Genomic DNA, 17792 nt, shown 5'->3' with positions numbered 1-17792 from the left:
TTTAATGTAACATCATAATGATTTGCATCATTTTGTCATTTGATGAAAATAGAACTGTTTTTAAAAGTTACAAAATAGACCGTTGCATCGAGTTAAAAGCCAAATTAGCTATTCATTTATTACTTTGTATTCCGCGTAGAACATAAATTCTCAACTCAGAACCTAGAAAGGCCTTGAGAAAGCGATGTTTCCCATCGGTTAGCGATTGCTGCGACCAGATATGCAAAACAAATCGATGAGGAGGGATCCAGCGGATTGGCTGCCCCAGATACTCGCGGCCGACTTGGGTGCCGTTTCATAAAGCATAGGAAGCTGCTCACCGCTGAGCATCCACATAAGAACAAGACAAGACATCGCCGGTAAGACGTCTTAATCATAGAGGTGTGTGACGTTGTTTTTCTATATAATTATTTGAGCGTGTCATGTAAAGAGGTGAGCGGATTTTACACTGTGCTAACAGGTAGAATCGGGGGAGCGTACTACGTATTTGAGCCTTTACTCTTTTAAGGCATTCGTTTAGCTCTTTAACTCTATTCAACTCTATAGCCATGTATGTTAGCCAATATTACTTTAGGGGATTTATATAGCTTTATAGAACCATTTAGGTATGCAATCTGGGTAGACCACGTTAGGTAAACCATGTCAGATGCCTTGCTGTAATCCGCAACAGTGTAAATTGCCTCCTTCTTTTAGTAACATCTATGTACCATATCAACCTTATAAGCTTTTTGTTGTACTTTTAGAACTTGATTTGTGTGTTAGGCTGTTTCCGTTGACTGTTTCCGTAATTGGCTGGAGTTGCACCTTAGGCGAAATGATGTTTTACGATTTAGAGAAGTATACACTGTCGACGCAATCAATATCGATGGGATAAGGTACAATCAATGAAAAATGAACTTAAACCTAGACTACGCCAGGTCTATGATATGATTATCGTTAAAAGGAATTTGATTTTAACCAAATACCTTAAATCTGTTACAGCCCTTGTCCATTTATATTTTTCGCTTATTTGCAATTCGTACCAGAAATTCCCCAATTGTAGAACACGATGTATATACATTGCCTAGTTTTAACTTATGGATTTGAACTATATTGCTCTTCGTGGTTGCTCATAATATTGATACACTGATATCAATTAGGATTTTACCATGATCAAAATTGACCGAAGTATGTCATATGTGCTTTGATACACACCAAAGCGAAATTGATAAATTGTTGATATGTGCTCACGGGAGTGTGGCGAAGAGGGTCCTTGATCCGAGGACAGTGGGTTAAATCGTATCTACATTACCTGATAGGACCAGCTCTACATGTCTTTCAGTTCACAGCCGCATTTCAATACTTAGGGATTAGAAAAAGCTTCAAACTAAACTGCAGTCTTAGTCGCTTATCTGATTTATTGACTGATTCTGAATAAAGTGAGAACGAAAAATTAAAGCGATGTAAACGATCTGGGGTGCAATAAAAGTAGTAAACAATTGCTTTAAGGGAACATTGATTGTCACATAATTTGTTGTAATTGTGGACAGTGTCGATGGCCTTTTAAACTCAATATATTTGAAGAAATGTCCTGGATATGAGAATCAGTGCTAAAGATAAACGAGAAAGATCGGCAATTACAAGAGAGAGTCTTTGGGTAATCTAACATGTGCTGTGATCTATTGTTCACGATTATCATGTCAAATATTCAAGGCAATTACAAGAGAAAATCTTTGGGTAATCTGCCATGTGCTATGATCTATTGTTCATGATCATCTGGTCAAATATCTAAAACAATCATAAGGGGAAATCTTTGAATAATCTGCCATATGCTGTGATCTATTGTTCACGATTATCTTGTCAAATATTTAAACTAGGATTGGAAGACGAATACATTTAGCGTACATTTAATATAGTTGCAGGTTGTATTCTTTTGTGGAATACGCTGCAAAGTTTTGTAGGCGATCATTCGCTGCTATCGAAATATGTCGGCTTCTCAGGATACGACGATAGTTACAGAAAATACCTAGACAATGGGAACTCCGCCCAAAACCGCATGCCATGTAGTATTCCATTTGCCATACATTGTACCATTTATAACCGTCAATAAGTAAAGGCACTATGACTAGCTCTTACGGTAAGAATACGTCACAACATAAAAACTTGCACGTCTCAAATTGCTTCCTTAATCTACATAGACCACGAATGTCATATCTATTCAGCTAATGAATCACTCCGCCAATATTGCAACAACAGATCTAACAGCTCGTAAAAGCAGGTCCTTTTGCCCCCTTCGAAGTTTGTCCGCTTGCATTAGGATCAATCCGCAGGGATGTAAACAAACAATTGCATTATTAGTAACCAGCTATATGGGCAAATCTAGCTGTAATAGATACTTCGTGGTATTGCATGTAAACGCCATGAGAATGTAGGTACTCGGCAACTCCCTCTCGTTACAGTTATCGCGAGAACATGATGTATTTCATGTTTCGCACAACATCATATTAGACAACAGCGTTAGATGAAGAGCTTTAATCAGCTTATTCTTAGTGGTGTCAGGCGTCTCGGTTGATGAAGTGCTCTTTGACACCTGATGCCGTCCACGAAAACTTAGGTCAATGCTCCGCCTGACCTCTATCGCTCACTGGAGCCACTCGGCACAACAATGTGTCGTGTGTCACACTTAATAGGCAAGACTGTTGCACGATTAAGTCCCGAGAGATCACAGAAAAGTGCTGGGAGTTACTAAAGAAACAGGCCAAGGTTATAAGTGCTGCTGCGTTTGATATATTTATTGCAGGTCTCATCTTTATCTGTGAGGTGGTGACGATAAAATATCTGTTTTGCCATCAAGGGGACGTTTCACGGTACACCAAACACAGCTCTGGTTGTAGCTGATAGATTCCTCACCCAAGGTTCTTTTCAAAATGCACTTGCCCAAATAACATTTGCAAAACCTATATATGTTACACTATGGTGTGATCCATTTTCAAGTTTACCATTCTGAATTACTGATCTCTACTTAGTTGCGTTTGTATAATTGCCATTTTAGCAAAGAAATAAGTTATTAAACGTCTAAGCAAGTTTAGATATTTGAATAGCATCGACGTAAATAATTGAGTAAAACATTGAATAAAGCTTTTGAACTGCTTTAACCGACACAATAAATTCAGCTACTGGACAAACGAGTGAAGTAGTTATGGCCACAAGTTTGCACCATGCAGAGTTTAATGTAATTTAGGGAAGTTGCACTAATGTAGAATTATGGCCAATAAATAGACACTAGTATTTTATGTCATAAGTAATCCAAATACTACCACTAAGCCATTTATGTTTAGGAATGTAATTCTTTATTTTGACAGAAGCTTCCACAAGACGTTGCCGTTACAAGCGTGCATCTTTGACAATATGAGCCAGATCTACGTCTGCGTTGACAGATGATAACATTACGTCGACGCGATATCAATCTATGTGCTTTATCAAAACAGGGCAAAGCTGGGTCAGCACTCATAAAAGCAAAAGTTTCTAAGCGTTTGCCTCTGGCCGGCAACATGGTGATAGTATCCGCCACATTTGATACTCTGATGGATCAACAGATTATGTGGTGTGGTTTTGGCACCAGCAGCATACCAATAAATACACGCCTGTTGCTTGGAGCTATGCCATACAAACTCAGACATTATAAAACAAGTTATATTCCTGCTGCTCATCTATACATCGATTTTTAGGTAGCTTACGAGTAGAGTGAGTGAAAATGGTGTGTGAAATGGTTGAGAAGTTTATAAGTTCTCCTTCAAAGAAAATGTTTTTGCACTTCTCTATAGCTAGATTAGTGGACGCCGAAAAATCAAAGCACATTTAAGAAGTGTAATTTCATCCTGCACATTTACAGTCTTCCATGAAAGCAGGTTATACTTTCCCTGTTGTGCAAAATGCAATGTAAAATAAACTAAATTCATAAGGTACTGTATCCGTAGATCGTGTATTATGATGCGGCATGACACAAAGTTGCTATGTGGAAAGCTCAGGGAATAGACCAATGGAAGAATATTCACAAACTTCCCTACAAATATCACAGCAATACTGCGTACGCCAGAAATGCAAATAGGGAAACCAACATGGTGGTCATTATCTGCCTGTTTCAGCTGACACCAGGCCAGGCACATCAGTCAACTGTCACATCGGCACGTGGCTTTCCTTTATCGTAATTATTCACCTAACCCAAACACTTTATAGTTTTATAAAGTGGTCCATTTGGATCATGCATAAAAAGGAATTTGTTCTGATTACTAAATACACTTGTTCAATAACCAAAGTAGATTAGTATGTTGATGAATATCCATACAATATCATACATTCAAACATTTGTATCTCTCTCTCTCTCTCTCTCTCTCTCTCTCCCTATCTCTCTCCCCTTCTCTCTCTCCATCTATCTATCTATCTGTCGCTCTATACATGTTGCACTGCCATATATTCATATGTCAAACATCAAGAGGAAGGTGATTTTGCACGATCCATCACGTACCTTCAATAGTTGCTATCGTGTTTAGTTTTAACAGTATAGGTCTACAATTCGGATTTAGTACGTAATTCCAAGCTTCAAAGCCAAAATGAGAAATATCACGAAAAGGCCACTGTATTTCCCTCCGAGACATAATTACTATTTGATGTGTACTCATCTGTCTCATCTTGGCGCTACAGATGAAGAGAACCCCACGTAGTTACTATAGCTACTCCCTTCAGGGTGGTACGCCAACGCTTCACTTCGTCTAGCTCAGGCCTTTGATACGGCGAATCCTTTGACTAAACCGTTTGCTACGGTGGCAATTGAGTGAAGAATTTTACATCCTATGCATAGAAGTCATAATCATCTTATTGTTTTCTTACAGGAGAAGTGACAAACATTTTTTTCTAGTTTCGTGGGAGGGGGGCGTATACGTCTTATGTTTGTTTGGAGAAAATGGAAATAAAAGACTTATAAGAACCCCCCCCCCCCCCCTGGTTCATTTGGGTACTCCTAGATCCTAAAATCGTTTGTCCAAGCAAGCCTGAAGCAACTGTCTTGTCCAGATCTGTTCTTTGGCTTCTCCGTTGTGGTGTGGAATTTCCAAGCTATGGACGGCCATAAGATACCCATGAGGAAACTTTCTCTGGAGCTACAGAGACTGAAGACGTCTGGAATGTATGTTGATTTGATAGCTCATTAACATCACTATAAGTTGATGTACCTTCTTTAAAATCAATATTTCAAAATAATTAATCATTGCTTTCGATTTTTATGTCTTTCGACCACAACAGCGGTGACTGCGGCGGGTGGACATGTATCTAATTATCTAATGAATTTAGTTCTTGTGATTGCAGTTTACTTGAATTTTCTATCGATATTTCCTGTTCATTTGATTTGTGTTGCGATGACAAGATTTGGAGGTGATGATATGAAAGGTCACTTGGGACAGATCTTTCGCTGTCCCCATAGAATGTACCAATTCAATAAGATTAATCACGAAAATCTTCATACACTATCACTGTACTAAATTGTTTACAAATCTATCGTTTGCAAATCAACAATGTAGTATACTTTCACATTTCAAACTAGTGCATATACATATTATTAAATCATAATTATCTTTCCCTGCTTGCTCTACTCTAACCTTGATGGTTTTCAGTGTTAATTCTTTATCAGTCATGTAGCATTAATTTTAAGGCATCAATTTGAATGCTATACATTGTGTGGCTGACGACATATATATAGCATATCTATGTAGTGTTGTCTTTGCCACCAAATAGTACTAATTAAAGTACAATTAGACACGGTGTACCAGGCTGTGATAAACACGTGTAACTACGTCAAACAGTTTCTGTTTAACGGTCCTGTCCACTTAAGTCATCAGCAATTGAGTTTAGTGCCGATGTCGTCAATAAGCTTAAAAGCTCATCAAATGTGCAAAAAATAGCTCATTTGATCGATTACAGAAAAGATCGTTTGAAACACTTAGAATAACGCAATTATCTCCTGCTGATCAACGCATTTTAACTGTTCTGCATTTTAAATCTATATGGAAAACAATGCGGTCACTGAACTCTAGTACGTAGTTTTGCAAACATGTTACATATTAGGCATGGCGCCAACTCCTTTTGCATTGTCATCTTCACCAAGACATGGGTCAAGTGTTCCCTCACAAGATCATAAATTATGATCTGTCCGTTTAAACTACAAGGTCTGCTTGACAGTTTGTGTCAAAGGGCAGATTTATTTCTTGATTTCTGTCAATTTTTGGCACCTTTGAAGCCTACTACGCACTACCTCTAATGGACATCATCTGCATAAGATCGATGTCCCCCAAACCTTGTGGCCTCGCTACTATGTGAGAGAGGCATCTGATTTTCTAGGTGTTGATGTATGACAGACAGTTGGGGTGTTATTTCTCTCTATGTGAAGGTTGGCTGTGCCAGAAGAGGGCGACTCTCCTGAAGACAAGATGCAGGCAAGAAGCAGTCGACGACTTTCTCTAGGTAAGACCAACGTTATGTATTCGTGAAAAGGGTGAATTGTATTTTTTTACTAAGTAGCACGATACTGTATCAACTTGTGTCTTATTAGATATGCTTTATTGTGTATCCATGTTATAAACATTGGAAGATTAGTAGCAATAAGCTTTAAATTGTATCTAAATGCATTACATTCTTGGAATGTAATCCAGAACAAATGAACTGAGATTCATATAAGAAAAAATATGTGTCCTTATTTAGTATTTCGGTAAATGATACTGTTGATATATACAGCCAACGCAAATCACAGATTTATTCCATACTATATTGGTGACTAAAACATTCTACATTTTGCATTCCACAACGCCCTTAATTGACAGATTTGCCGATGGAAAAAGTCGCACTTTGTTTTACGTAATCTCGGCAAGAGGATTACTTCTGTAAGCTTTAACCGTTCGATTTGAAGCTCATGTTTGGAATGGAACAGAAGATAGATATCAACTATCCTCACTTCTATATCAGATCATAACACAGACTGTTGCCCTGCAGCTGTGTAAGTCCCTCTGAACTGCACTGCTTTCTAACGTAGCGGTTCGCTTTGCTTCACTTTGCGTCGCTTTGCTTCTTTCGAACAAAAAAAGAATCGTTAAAACACAATTATGTATGCATGATTTACCGCCCGGAAGTATGAAAGACTAAGTAGACAGACTTGCATCTTATTATGCTATCAAAGCGAAAATAAATTGTGCTCCAGAATATTCGGGCGGCCTTTTGACAGGGCAAGGAAAGCGAGGTGAGATCAGCTAAATTGAATGTAAATTGTAGAGTAGATAAATTTACATCACTACTTCAATGATCCCATATTTCTGAACGGCCCGCTTCAACAACAGAAGCTTTAAGATTGATGTATTTCATTCTAGTGATTTAGCTAGTGGTTTATAAGCGCAGTGGGGGGAGCTTGCGGACAGCATTGAGCCACATATACAGGTGCCTCATTTGACACGCATAGAAAATATAACTACGCCATTTGTCAGAAGACTTGTTGCGACCCTTTTACCGACACACTTTCCGGTATCTTCACATCTTTCACAAATCTATAAAAAGATCATGGACTTACACTTCATCGGTATATAAATATTTGCTCACTCTGAAGGTAGAATTCGCAGCAACATTCGGTAATGGTCTCCTTTTGGTTAGGGATATTTATGGGTGCTTTAGGAAGGATTTGACACGCGTCATCGCGCAAATCCCTGAATTCCTTGTCGCCTGCCTCTTGAGTGTTTGAAGAGTAGCCATTAGAGATGTACCTTCTCTGTTATACAGCTACAGGTAAAATTGTTTTATAATGGTCCTTACTAACCGTTGAACAGACATCATCACTAGGTCAAAGGTTGTTAGAAGTCGATGTCGCCTCTCGTTCCGGCTGAGAGACGGTTCGTGGTGTAAAAGGCTTCCTTTTGTCCTTTCAGTTAAAACTTCATGAGAGTCCATTTCTTTTTGTTTTGAGAACAATTTACATAACTCAGATGAACCGATTGCAATCAGATGAAATTTTGTGCTAGAAAACAAAATATATAATGTCATTTTCCGTCCTTAAGATGCCCGCTTCTCCATGTTGACTACATCGGAAGGAGCTGGTGAGGAGGGACTGATGTTCTCCAGAAGAGACAGACGTGGTTCGGCCTCCCCTGTGAAGAGGTAAGAGAAAACGCACAGTACCATTATATAGTTAGGTCAAGTTGAGTATCTTAGAGAATATCACCATGGATATATATCATAAAGTTATCATATTTTATGACTTTATGTGACTTTCATTTGATGCAACAGCTCGCAATTCAGGCCTGTGATCGTTTGTATTGAAACTACCAGTCCATATAATGTATATTTAATTCTACTTCCGAAGGGTTTAATTTACTTCCATTATTATGGAAGTACCCATGTATCGGTATTACAATTACACAGAAATAATCAGATCTCACTGACCTAGTCCCTTTGCTCGCATGCTCGCAACAACGACCAATCTACGCGTATTTATGTATGGATGACAAAACTAATTAATTTGCTTTTTATTCACATATTCTAATGTCATTTTCCATTGCCCAGTAAACGAACGTCGAGGACGGATAACCAGCTGCCCAAAGAGACTCTAGAATCTACGAGTGAATCACCAACTAGGTCAACAGACTCCACAGAGAGACATGTAGGTTTAAAAGATAGCCATAGTCATAATCAGACATTTTAAATCTATACCTAACCACGCTTCCCTTCCTGAGAATTTATCAAACACGTCAAATGGTAGAGTTTGAGTCCTAAGGAATGGGCAAAATTGTGTTTTCGTTTTGATGTTTATAAAACACAACACATATTTTTGTACACATATTTTCTTGAAAGTGACTTTCTGCATAATGTATGTTTTAAAATCACGATCTGACTAAGTCATTCGTATGTATGATTTGGTCAACATCTAAAATCAATATAATTCAAACGAACAATACCACATTTACTATTTTCAGAACAATGCTGGTCCCTCAGTTCGGCGAAGAAGCTCAGGTTGGTTTTCCGTCAATATTGTCTCTCTTGTGTGATATTTGATATAGCTTTAGAAGCTTGAGAAATCGTTACAACCTTAAATGTCAGTGTCAACCCGTACCCCCTCAGGATCATTACATACTTGGTTTTCCTCTAAAGCACGAGCCATTTTCTTTGATCCATCTTCTATAGTGGCGTGCCAGCAGGATGTACATCGAAGAGGCCGGTCACAGTCGGAGCAGCTGGACATGCCGGAGGAAGTGTTGAGAAGCCTCCGCCGGGGCAGAAGGAGGTCTTCGGCAGCTCGTGTCCTGTGTGACTTTGCGGTAATATCTAAGTATTTTTTCTGCCAGAGGAAATGATCATAAAAAGTTTAATGCACCTCCCCGAAGTGAATATGGAACCATAACATCTGATCGGTAATTATCTCCATGAAAAATGGAGATATAGTTTCGGGTGTGTCTGTGTGTGTGTGTGTCTGTGTATGTGTCTGTGTGTGTGTTTGTGTTTCCGGATATTTGTGGTCAGCATAACTCAAGAACCTCTAGACGGATTGCCATGATATTTGGTATGTGGGTAAATGTTTGGAAGACGAAGGTCAAGGTATATTTTGGGCCCCCTGGTATGTGACCTTGGTACTGCAGCAAAAATTCGTTTTTTGTATCTTTTGAACTGGATGTGCTGTGGTCTTGATTTGTATAATTAATGAGGGAAATCTATATTTGTAGTGTTTTCCATTATAAGACTCAAATACCAGTAATATATGTAGTTTGTGGCTGGTGGAACATTAGCAGATAACAATTATGCAAATCTGACCCTAATTTGCATAATGTATATAAAAGTGCTATAATTCTTCTCAATGGTATTTTATCGGACAATCAACATTTGGACCAGCATAAGTTATCTAAAGGTGTACATAACTAAGCATAGATTATGTAAACGTGGAAGTAATTTGCATAATTGGACTATTTCATGGAGATATGACGTCTACGAACTCTTGTTCCAATAGGATCACTTTACCTCACCACGGTTGCTACCACAAGTCTCCTCCATCCATATCTGTTCTTCGCCTTCTGTGTGCAGACAGCTAGAGAACTGTCGCCCATTCCTATAGGATAACCACTTGATAAACCACTGAGTTCAGTGAGCACAATGTACCCCAGGATTTTTTGGTTGGAAATGAAAGCGACATAACCAGTAACAAATGCCGGCTACTGAATGATCCATCCATTTTGGCTATAAATCACCTTTACTAAATCCAAAGCTATTGCACAACATTCAGAAATCACACCAATCTTGTCTAGAAGGAAATACACTTTGCCGTTGGCTCTAATTGTATAACGTTAGGGGGGAAATATACTGTTAGCTCACTTGGGAGATATTTGTGATATGGCTCCCTCTAAGTTTGCTTTACGTGGTCATTCATGTCAGCTTCATAGATTGCGCGTGATTACATTGTGATTTATTCTGATACATCTCTCGCAGGACATCGATGTTTTAATCTTTATTAGACTTTACAACGAGTCATTAAGACGAATGGGGTCGCTTGATGACTAATATGGTAGTTTAGAGCACATTGATATGTAAATTAGGTTGCTACTGTTGAAAAAGCTACAAAACGATGTGTTATAGATTCCAACAGACATATGTCGAGTAGAATTACGAATAGAATGCATAGCACAATTACTTAGGACTGCAACCCACCAATATAATGATAACAAAACAATTCTGGCATATTTACAATCACAGTGCTTGTTATTCAGCATCATTTAGATATGAATTTTCTCTATAGATTTTTATGTCCTACTTTGCATGAAACAGGTAGAATTGTGTTGATCTTTATCATTGTTACCCGCAGGTCGAAACTCATGACAAACGCTTCATTCTTTTTTTTCTCATCTTGTTTCAAAACTGCAACTAATTGGCCCCCACGGTCCAAATACATCTGAAAATTTGGCACGTCTGCCCGAAATTCTCCACCAAAACCACATCGCCCTTTTCGCGAGGTTAGAAATAAATACATGTAATGTGATTGGAATGTCTATTCTTGTAAGGCAAATTAAAAACCAGCAAAGACATAGCTAACATCAAAGTGCAAAATTCCCTTCATCAAAATAGATTAAAATGCAGCGCAGATATGTGAGGCACTTTGAATTACCTTAGGCCTATTCGTTAGGTTCATTTGTTCCACCTACGCTCTCTATTAACGTACTATTATCTCTGTTGCTCCCAATCGCTGCAGGGTGTCTAATGCTAGCTTTATGCAAATTGCAGTTGATTGAACTAGGCCAATTTTCGTCAGTGTAGTGTTATAGGACTTCTTTGTATGTCCCTAAAAATAAAGCAAATGCCATTAACATCTCCAAGGAAACTTTGCTGTGGCAGTGATGTTAACGCTGATAACTACAGACAAATCGTAAACCGCTTTCTAGTTGCTCAGCTTTCTATTGAGACTGTTTTGGGTGTGACACCAGAACATCCTATTTAAACCTACCTACCTAGTGCAGTATCATATACGATCAGCAAAACATATTGTACTTTTTAGCGTCGAGGAAAAGTAGGGGGCACCCGGATTTGAACCAGGGACCTCTCGATCTGCAGTCGAATGCTCTACCACTGAGCTATACCCCCTATTGACTGATTTAAGTATTTTCATTTTGTTGTTTCGATATAGCGTGTAAATCTGAAAACGGTATAGAGTGGAAAATGTCTTTCGTTTATAAATGCAAGGATTACTACAAATACGTATTCCAATATTCTTCATGGCATTCAAAGTCTAGAAACAAATTTATGTTTCTTTGCTTTATATCCATTAATGATATGCAAGGCTGACAAACTAACTCCACCACCTCTAGCTTGGAGAAGACACTCGCCAGGTGATGTTCTCCTTAAGTTACCTTCCATCGCCGGGTCAGCTGACAGTCACCATCATTAAGGCACGGAACATCATCCCTAAGAACCTCCAACCTCTCTCCACTTCAGGTCAGGCCATGGACTTTTAAGACTTGACAGACGTCTTGTTGGTTGGTCGATAGATAACCATTTGACTGATGTCATGGACTTGATGTTATTGCTACTCACTAGGATGTCACAGTTATGTTTGCTTGAAACTACATTGTAGTACGATCTTTAACCTGTACTAGTATTCTATTTACTGTATTGATAGCCTCCAAAAGTCAGGCTTAATGTTCTTTATGATGTTGCTTGCTGATGTAATATCATCATATGCATTTTAATAGCAATATGCTAAAGCCACTGTTTTGCCATTAGCAAAAAAAAACTATAGGGGGCACCCGGATTTGAACCAGGGACCTCTCGATCTGCAGTCGAATGCTCTACCACTGAGCTATACCCCCGGTGTGCTTAAAGAATTCCTTGTAAATTGATCATTAACATATACTGTAAATGCAGAAACTTTCGCGGTGGTTAAATGTTTTCGCGGTGGCCGCTTCACTGCGAACAATTTTTCATAGCAGTAAGAGACTACAGTGCATGGTGCTACCGCGAACTTAAAACTATTTCACACTACCTTTTGCACTGCCCTACCTATAATTACCAGCGCTCAGTTCTCATCGGCAAACTCTCTGGGTTACTTGTACATATACTTGATTTCCACAGTCTTGCAAATAATGTCAAAGCAATGTTGATTTTACAAGGTAGTTCTTTCTGCTCCTTCAATGTCAATTGCAGAATTATAGAAGCAACACATGTGTACATTGCAACAACAAATCGTTTTTAGATTCAAGTATAATTCTTTGTTTTTGTTTTCTACTCCAGTAAGGGAGATCGACTCACGCACACTGTTCATACATATGTAATTATCTATTTATTATTGTCCTGTATAATTTTATTATTTTCAATTCTTGTATAAGTGGCGGCGTTAATATAAGTTGAATGTAACTTGAGTCCGCCGTCACTTAGTCCTCGTCCGTTTATTTGTATTTTTACACGTATTTCAATAAAGAAAAAAAAAAGAACTTAAAACCACCGCGAAAAGTCCTTTTTCCCGCTACCACGAAATTAAATCCCCGCGAACTTAAATGCATTTTCAGTAACACTCGACTATCTTACAAACCCAATTTAGATAAAACGTGTTATCTTTCATTTCAGATACTTACGTCAAAGTGGCCTTGATGTGTGAAAACAAAAAGATAGATAGGAAGAAAACGGGGGTGATAACAGGAACTTCTGATCCCATCTTCAACGAGTCCTTCCTGTTTGATGTGGCTGAAGTGGACATGAAAGGAGTGTTTCTTTCCTTGGTACTGCAAGATACTTCTGGGTAAGTAACAGCTGACCGGTCAAAAACCTCTACACATGTGGGAATATTGTTCACGGACCATGGGATATTGAACTTTGACCTACACGACTATCATTTGCACATTCCGAACTGTGAGATAATTTATTGCAGAACTCCTGAATAACTATTATGTCTATATATACATGAAAGTTAGACAGTGCAGCTCCACAATTGGATGCGATATACTTGTATAAGAGAGTAATGTATACTCCACTAACACTTCACACATATTTGACCTTTGAATGTTTTGCATGTTGTTATGTCGATAGGGTACCGCTAGGGGGCAGTGAGGTCGGTCCATGGTCAGAGCAGTGGAGAGAGATGTTGGATAACCCCCGGAAACCCGTCACCAGTTGGTGTACTCTAAAAGACGTGACGTCAGACACAAGAAGGGGCAGCGAGGATCAGAGCTGAGGCACAGATGATGGACAGGGTGAAGAATAAAATATGATATCAGTGGAATTAATGTATAGAGAAATGTTTTCATTCGTTATAAGCGTAATTAAATATGTAACTTCGCCTTATGTGATATTTGTACCTAGATGTTGATGAAGTGAATCAAATTATATATATATGTTGTTCTAAAGTATCATATAAGTGATAAGTGATCAATGCAAATCTGCGCAAGTTGATGAAATGCATTGTGCCTAAATGCTGTCATATGTACTAACAAAAGCATAAAAGTAATAATAAGGTGACGTTTATGCACAAAGATAATTTCATTGCTGATACGACAAAGTGATATCTTTCATCAGTGCCAATAAACAATGTGAATGAATTCAAATGAACGAGTATATCACAAGTGCACTCATCGCGGATCTTTAACTGAATAGAAAATGAAGATATCAAATTATGTCGGCACATATTTGTATATTGAGAAGACTTTTATTGATAATAAATCAAAATACAGTACGAAAAGTATGGTACAGGTTTCCTTTTTTGTTTTAAAAGAGCATCGTGTATATTTGAGCATAAGGCAACGGCTAATTCAGTGAATTGGAGAAGTTATTTTCTTTCTGCATTCATGTGTTGGATCCTAAAGATTCATTACTCTTTATCTATTGTCGAACTGTGATGTTTATAAACCATTTCAACATCGTCTCGTGCTCATGTTAGTGCAAGTAAAGTTTTCATTGTTCATCTGATACTAACCTTTGTAAATTAATTCAAACCAGTGCCCTTGTCACATCGCACAATGTCAATAAAAAATTGAATGTATATTTTGAGTTAGTTCAATGTATGAATGAGATCAAAAGGCACAATGTAGCGACCCGGTACCAAGTACGAGCGTAACATACTCCCGCACGGGGGACACATCTGTGACACTTGTTTCAACGGGACCAAGGGGTAGGCACAAAGGTTCATAGTCTATTAACCCGCGTCCTTATCTTACATTCAATCTCAGACAAGTGTGACAGATCGCCCCAAGGTGTGTCGTTTGGTACTCGTGGGAAATTCCGTAGAGATCAGGCAATAACGAAGCAGAAAATGGATTGGCCTGATTCATCTACGATAAAGGAGGTTGTACATACATACCCTTATACCATAAACATATGCGCAAGGAAAGTAATGGTTTTGGTGACGTCTGTATTTTAGTATTTTTGTGGAAAGCGTAATTCGTGAAGATGTAGATGGAACGTACATTATGTTATTTGTAATTTGATATGTCTGTACCTGTTTGTAAAAAAAGAGAAAGTCGATTATGTATCGTCTAGTGAAATTTTATGATACCATGGTACAGCAGCAGACCCTCTTGTTTTGATATATTCTGTTCTTAAATGCAATGTGAACTTTTCGTAGACTGGTAGCTCTTGCGTTTTTCTATTGATTTGGCGCACCTTTCTGTACGCTGTATGATTATATAGTTCTCACATAAGAAACGTCATGCACAGTGGACATTTTTGTTAAAATCTATTAGTCAATTGAGTTGTAATGGACATTTGTGGTTTTATCTCATTTGCATTGCGGCAAATGTGAACAAAATAAACATGTATTTCAAGAATTTAATTCTAGAATAAAGTAAACGAAAAAGTTTATAAAAAAGTACTGTTGTGCGAATACATGAAACAATATTTAACTTTTATCAGTAGTTTCAAGACTAAGAAAATAAACTTTATCATGACATCATAAGTCAAAAGTTATGATTTTGTTGCTAACTGTAACTCAATGATAACATGTCCTTAGTGCTGAATTACTTACTTTTCATGTATGATAGGTGGCTATACGGGTATTGTTCTATGTGAATGTGTCCCTAAGCAGTCTTTACTTGTTTTTACACTATACATCAAAAGCATGGTGCCATTCCATGTCCAATAGGTTGACTCTATTGTGTTATTGCCGTGCAAAGTGAGATCTACCAAATTAGGTAAGGCCTCGTAAGGCCTTTTGTCTTATCTTACAAGGGGCATGGTCGCACTGGGCTTACTCTTCTCGGCGATTCTTATCTAAACGTCTTGCAGACAAGCTTTATGTCATTTTTATGATATTATAGGCAGATAAACTGCTGACCTTTATAACTGCTGATACCCAGTGGGGTGCTTGTGCAGTTACCAAGTTACCAAAATGTACAACGCTGTAGGGTATGACGTGCTTATCCTAAACATTTTCTATTATCTTTCCGAAACTGGACCAGTTTGGTATTTACTGTACTGGTAACTTCAGTGTCTCTTTTTTATATGTAACTGATATGATTTAAATTGCATTTCCAACAGACCCCACATCAAGGGCAAACTGCCTACATGTTTTCGGTACACAAAAGTATAGCTGTGTGGTTGAATGACGTGTTCTATGCTTCAATACCGACAAAATAGAGAACAGCACAATACTAGGCGGTAAAACATTATTTAAATGTATTGTTTTGAAAAATTTACTTGCATTTCCAAATTATGAAATGTTTAAGCTCCAAATGATCGCCCTCCTACGCAGGGACATCCAACAGCCAAACTGCCTGCCTGGATGTGCCCTGCTCTTTCAACCGTCAGCCTTAGTTCCTGTGGACGTTCCCCCTTAAACCAGCTGTCAGCCAATCAGAGAATAGGCCTTCCGTTTTCAAAAGCTGTCTCGCATGTATAACGGTAACCTCATTAATATTTATAAGCAGGGCGGTCAGGAACTAAGAGTGGCGGTTGAAAGAACAGGGTACATCCAGACAGGCAGTTTGGCTGTTGGATGTCCCTGCGTAGGAGGATGCAAATGATATGCCATTCACAAGGATATGAAGAGATAATAGTATGTTACGAAATGGTTTAATATTTGCACTAAAAAGCTTACAAAGGGAACCTACAATCCATGTACATACATGTAGTCTGTCAGTGAAACGTTTGGCAGTTTTATAGTTACACAGTGGTACAAGAATAATGACCTAGTATTCAAAACAAAACAATACATTACAAGGTATATATAAGATAACGGTTGCCAAAGCAATTATCGAATATTCAGTTGCTTGCGTAACTTTAATACTTGTTTTATTACCTGGATGTCTAAGCCTCATCGACATATTCAGGATAACAGTACTCTTTATTCAGGTAACGTTATATACAATTACAGATGATGTGATTGTATATACATCTCGGATATAAAGAAAAAAACCTTAGTGGTCTTCCAACCTGATGAAGTTATTCACGGAAAACAAAACAAAACAAGAATGAACGAAAAATTGTCATGATATATACGTTGTAGCATCGTAAATTTAAATTCATCGAGCATAATAATACGCATACACAGTAGTATTATATATAGAGATATTAACCATCTAGGTGCCTTATATTGTGTTCATCTGGTCAGTACAGTACAAAGATACAAATACCTACAGAGATATTAAAGTACATTCACTCGGACAAGATTATCATACTAGAATATTGTTTCAAACATCACAAGTTAACATGCGAATTTGTACATAGTAAATACAGTTTCTGACAGCATGTAACTAATACCCAATCAGCACATTGTCAAAGACTGCTCACTGCTTCAAATCCAGCATGCAGCACATCTAAGAAGTATGCTTAAAAACTGTCATTGATGAATTCATGGTGTATTCAACGTAGGGACGTGTGGTATATTCAAGGCACCGAAAGACGACTTTTTGACCAATCACATAGCAGCATTCCTACATGACATTATATTCCAACAATGAGTTGGTATAGTTTGTGGTTGAGACTGTTGACATAATTATTATCGTCGGTGTAAACGTCTGATATATTGCAAAACGTTTGGTTTATTCAACATTCAGCATACAACATACACAAGTGGCTCAATTAGATAAAATTTGTCTGAAAACAAACTCGTTGTACATATTAGTTAAAAAGAAACTCTCAAATATCATAGAAGACTAGAAATAAAATAAATTCAATTTAAGGTTCGATTAACATCAAGAAGGCTTAGCACAAAACAAAGCCTGAAAATAGGATAATGAGTCGTGGCAGACGCCATCCCTAGGTGCAATTATAATCGGATATGCCAGATGGCGCGGTTGCACTGTTTACTTTGGCACATAACG

At 38.0% G+C, this 17792-nt stretch overlaps 1 protein-coding gene and 2 non-coding genes across 3 annotated transcripts; 1 reads left to right on the top strand and 2 right to left on the bottom strand.

Annotated features, from left to right (window-relative positions):
- Positions 1-6302: 6302 nt before the first annotated feature.
- On the top strand, positions 6303-14248 carry LOC118426436 (synaptotagmin-2-like). Its single transcript, XM_035835814.1, has 8 exons — positions 6303-6492; positions 8067-8166; positions 8572-8668; positions 8982-9018; positions 9190-9323; positions 11853-11979; positions 13108-13279; positions 13567-14248. Exons 1-8 carry the CDS (start codon positions 6459-6461, stop codon positions 13709-13711), a joined length of 846 nt encoding a protein of 281 aa, XP_035691707.1. The 5' UTR covers positions 6303-6458; the 3' UTR covers positions 13712-14248.
- On the bottom strand, positions 11557-11628 carry Trnac-gca. Its single transcript has one exon. It is a non-coding gene; the product is annotated as a tRNA-Cys (tRNA).
- Positions 12282-12353, bottom strand: Trnac-gca. The gene has a single exon. It is a non-coding gene; the product is annotated as a tRNA-Cys (tRNA).
- Positions 14249-17792: the final 3544 nt, after the last annotated feature.

The sequence above is a fragment of the Branchiostoma floridae genome, chromosome 11 (genome assembly GCF_000003815.2).
Source record: "Branchiostoma floridae strain S238N-H82 chromosome 11, Bfl_VNyyK, whole genome shotgun sequence".
Lineage (NCBI taxonomy): Eukaryota > Metazoa > Chordata > Leptocardii > Amphioxiformes > Branchiostomatidae > Branchiostoma > Branchiostoma floridae.
Note: the sequence above shows the minus strand (reverse complement) of the source record. Positions and strands in the feature narration are given on the sequence as shown.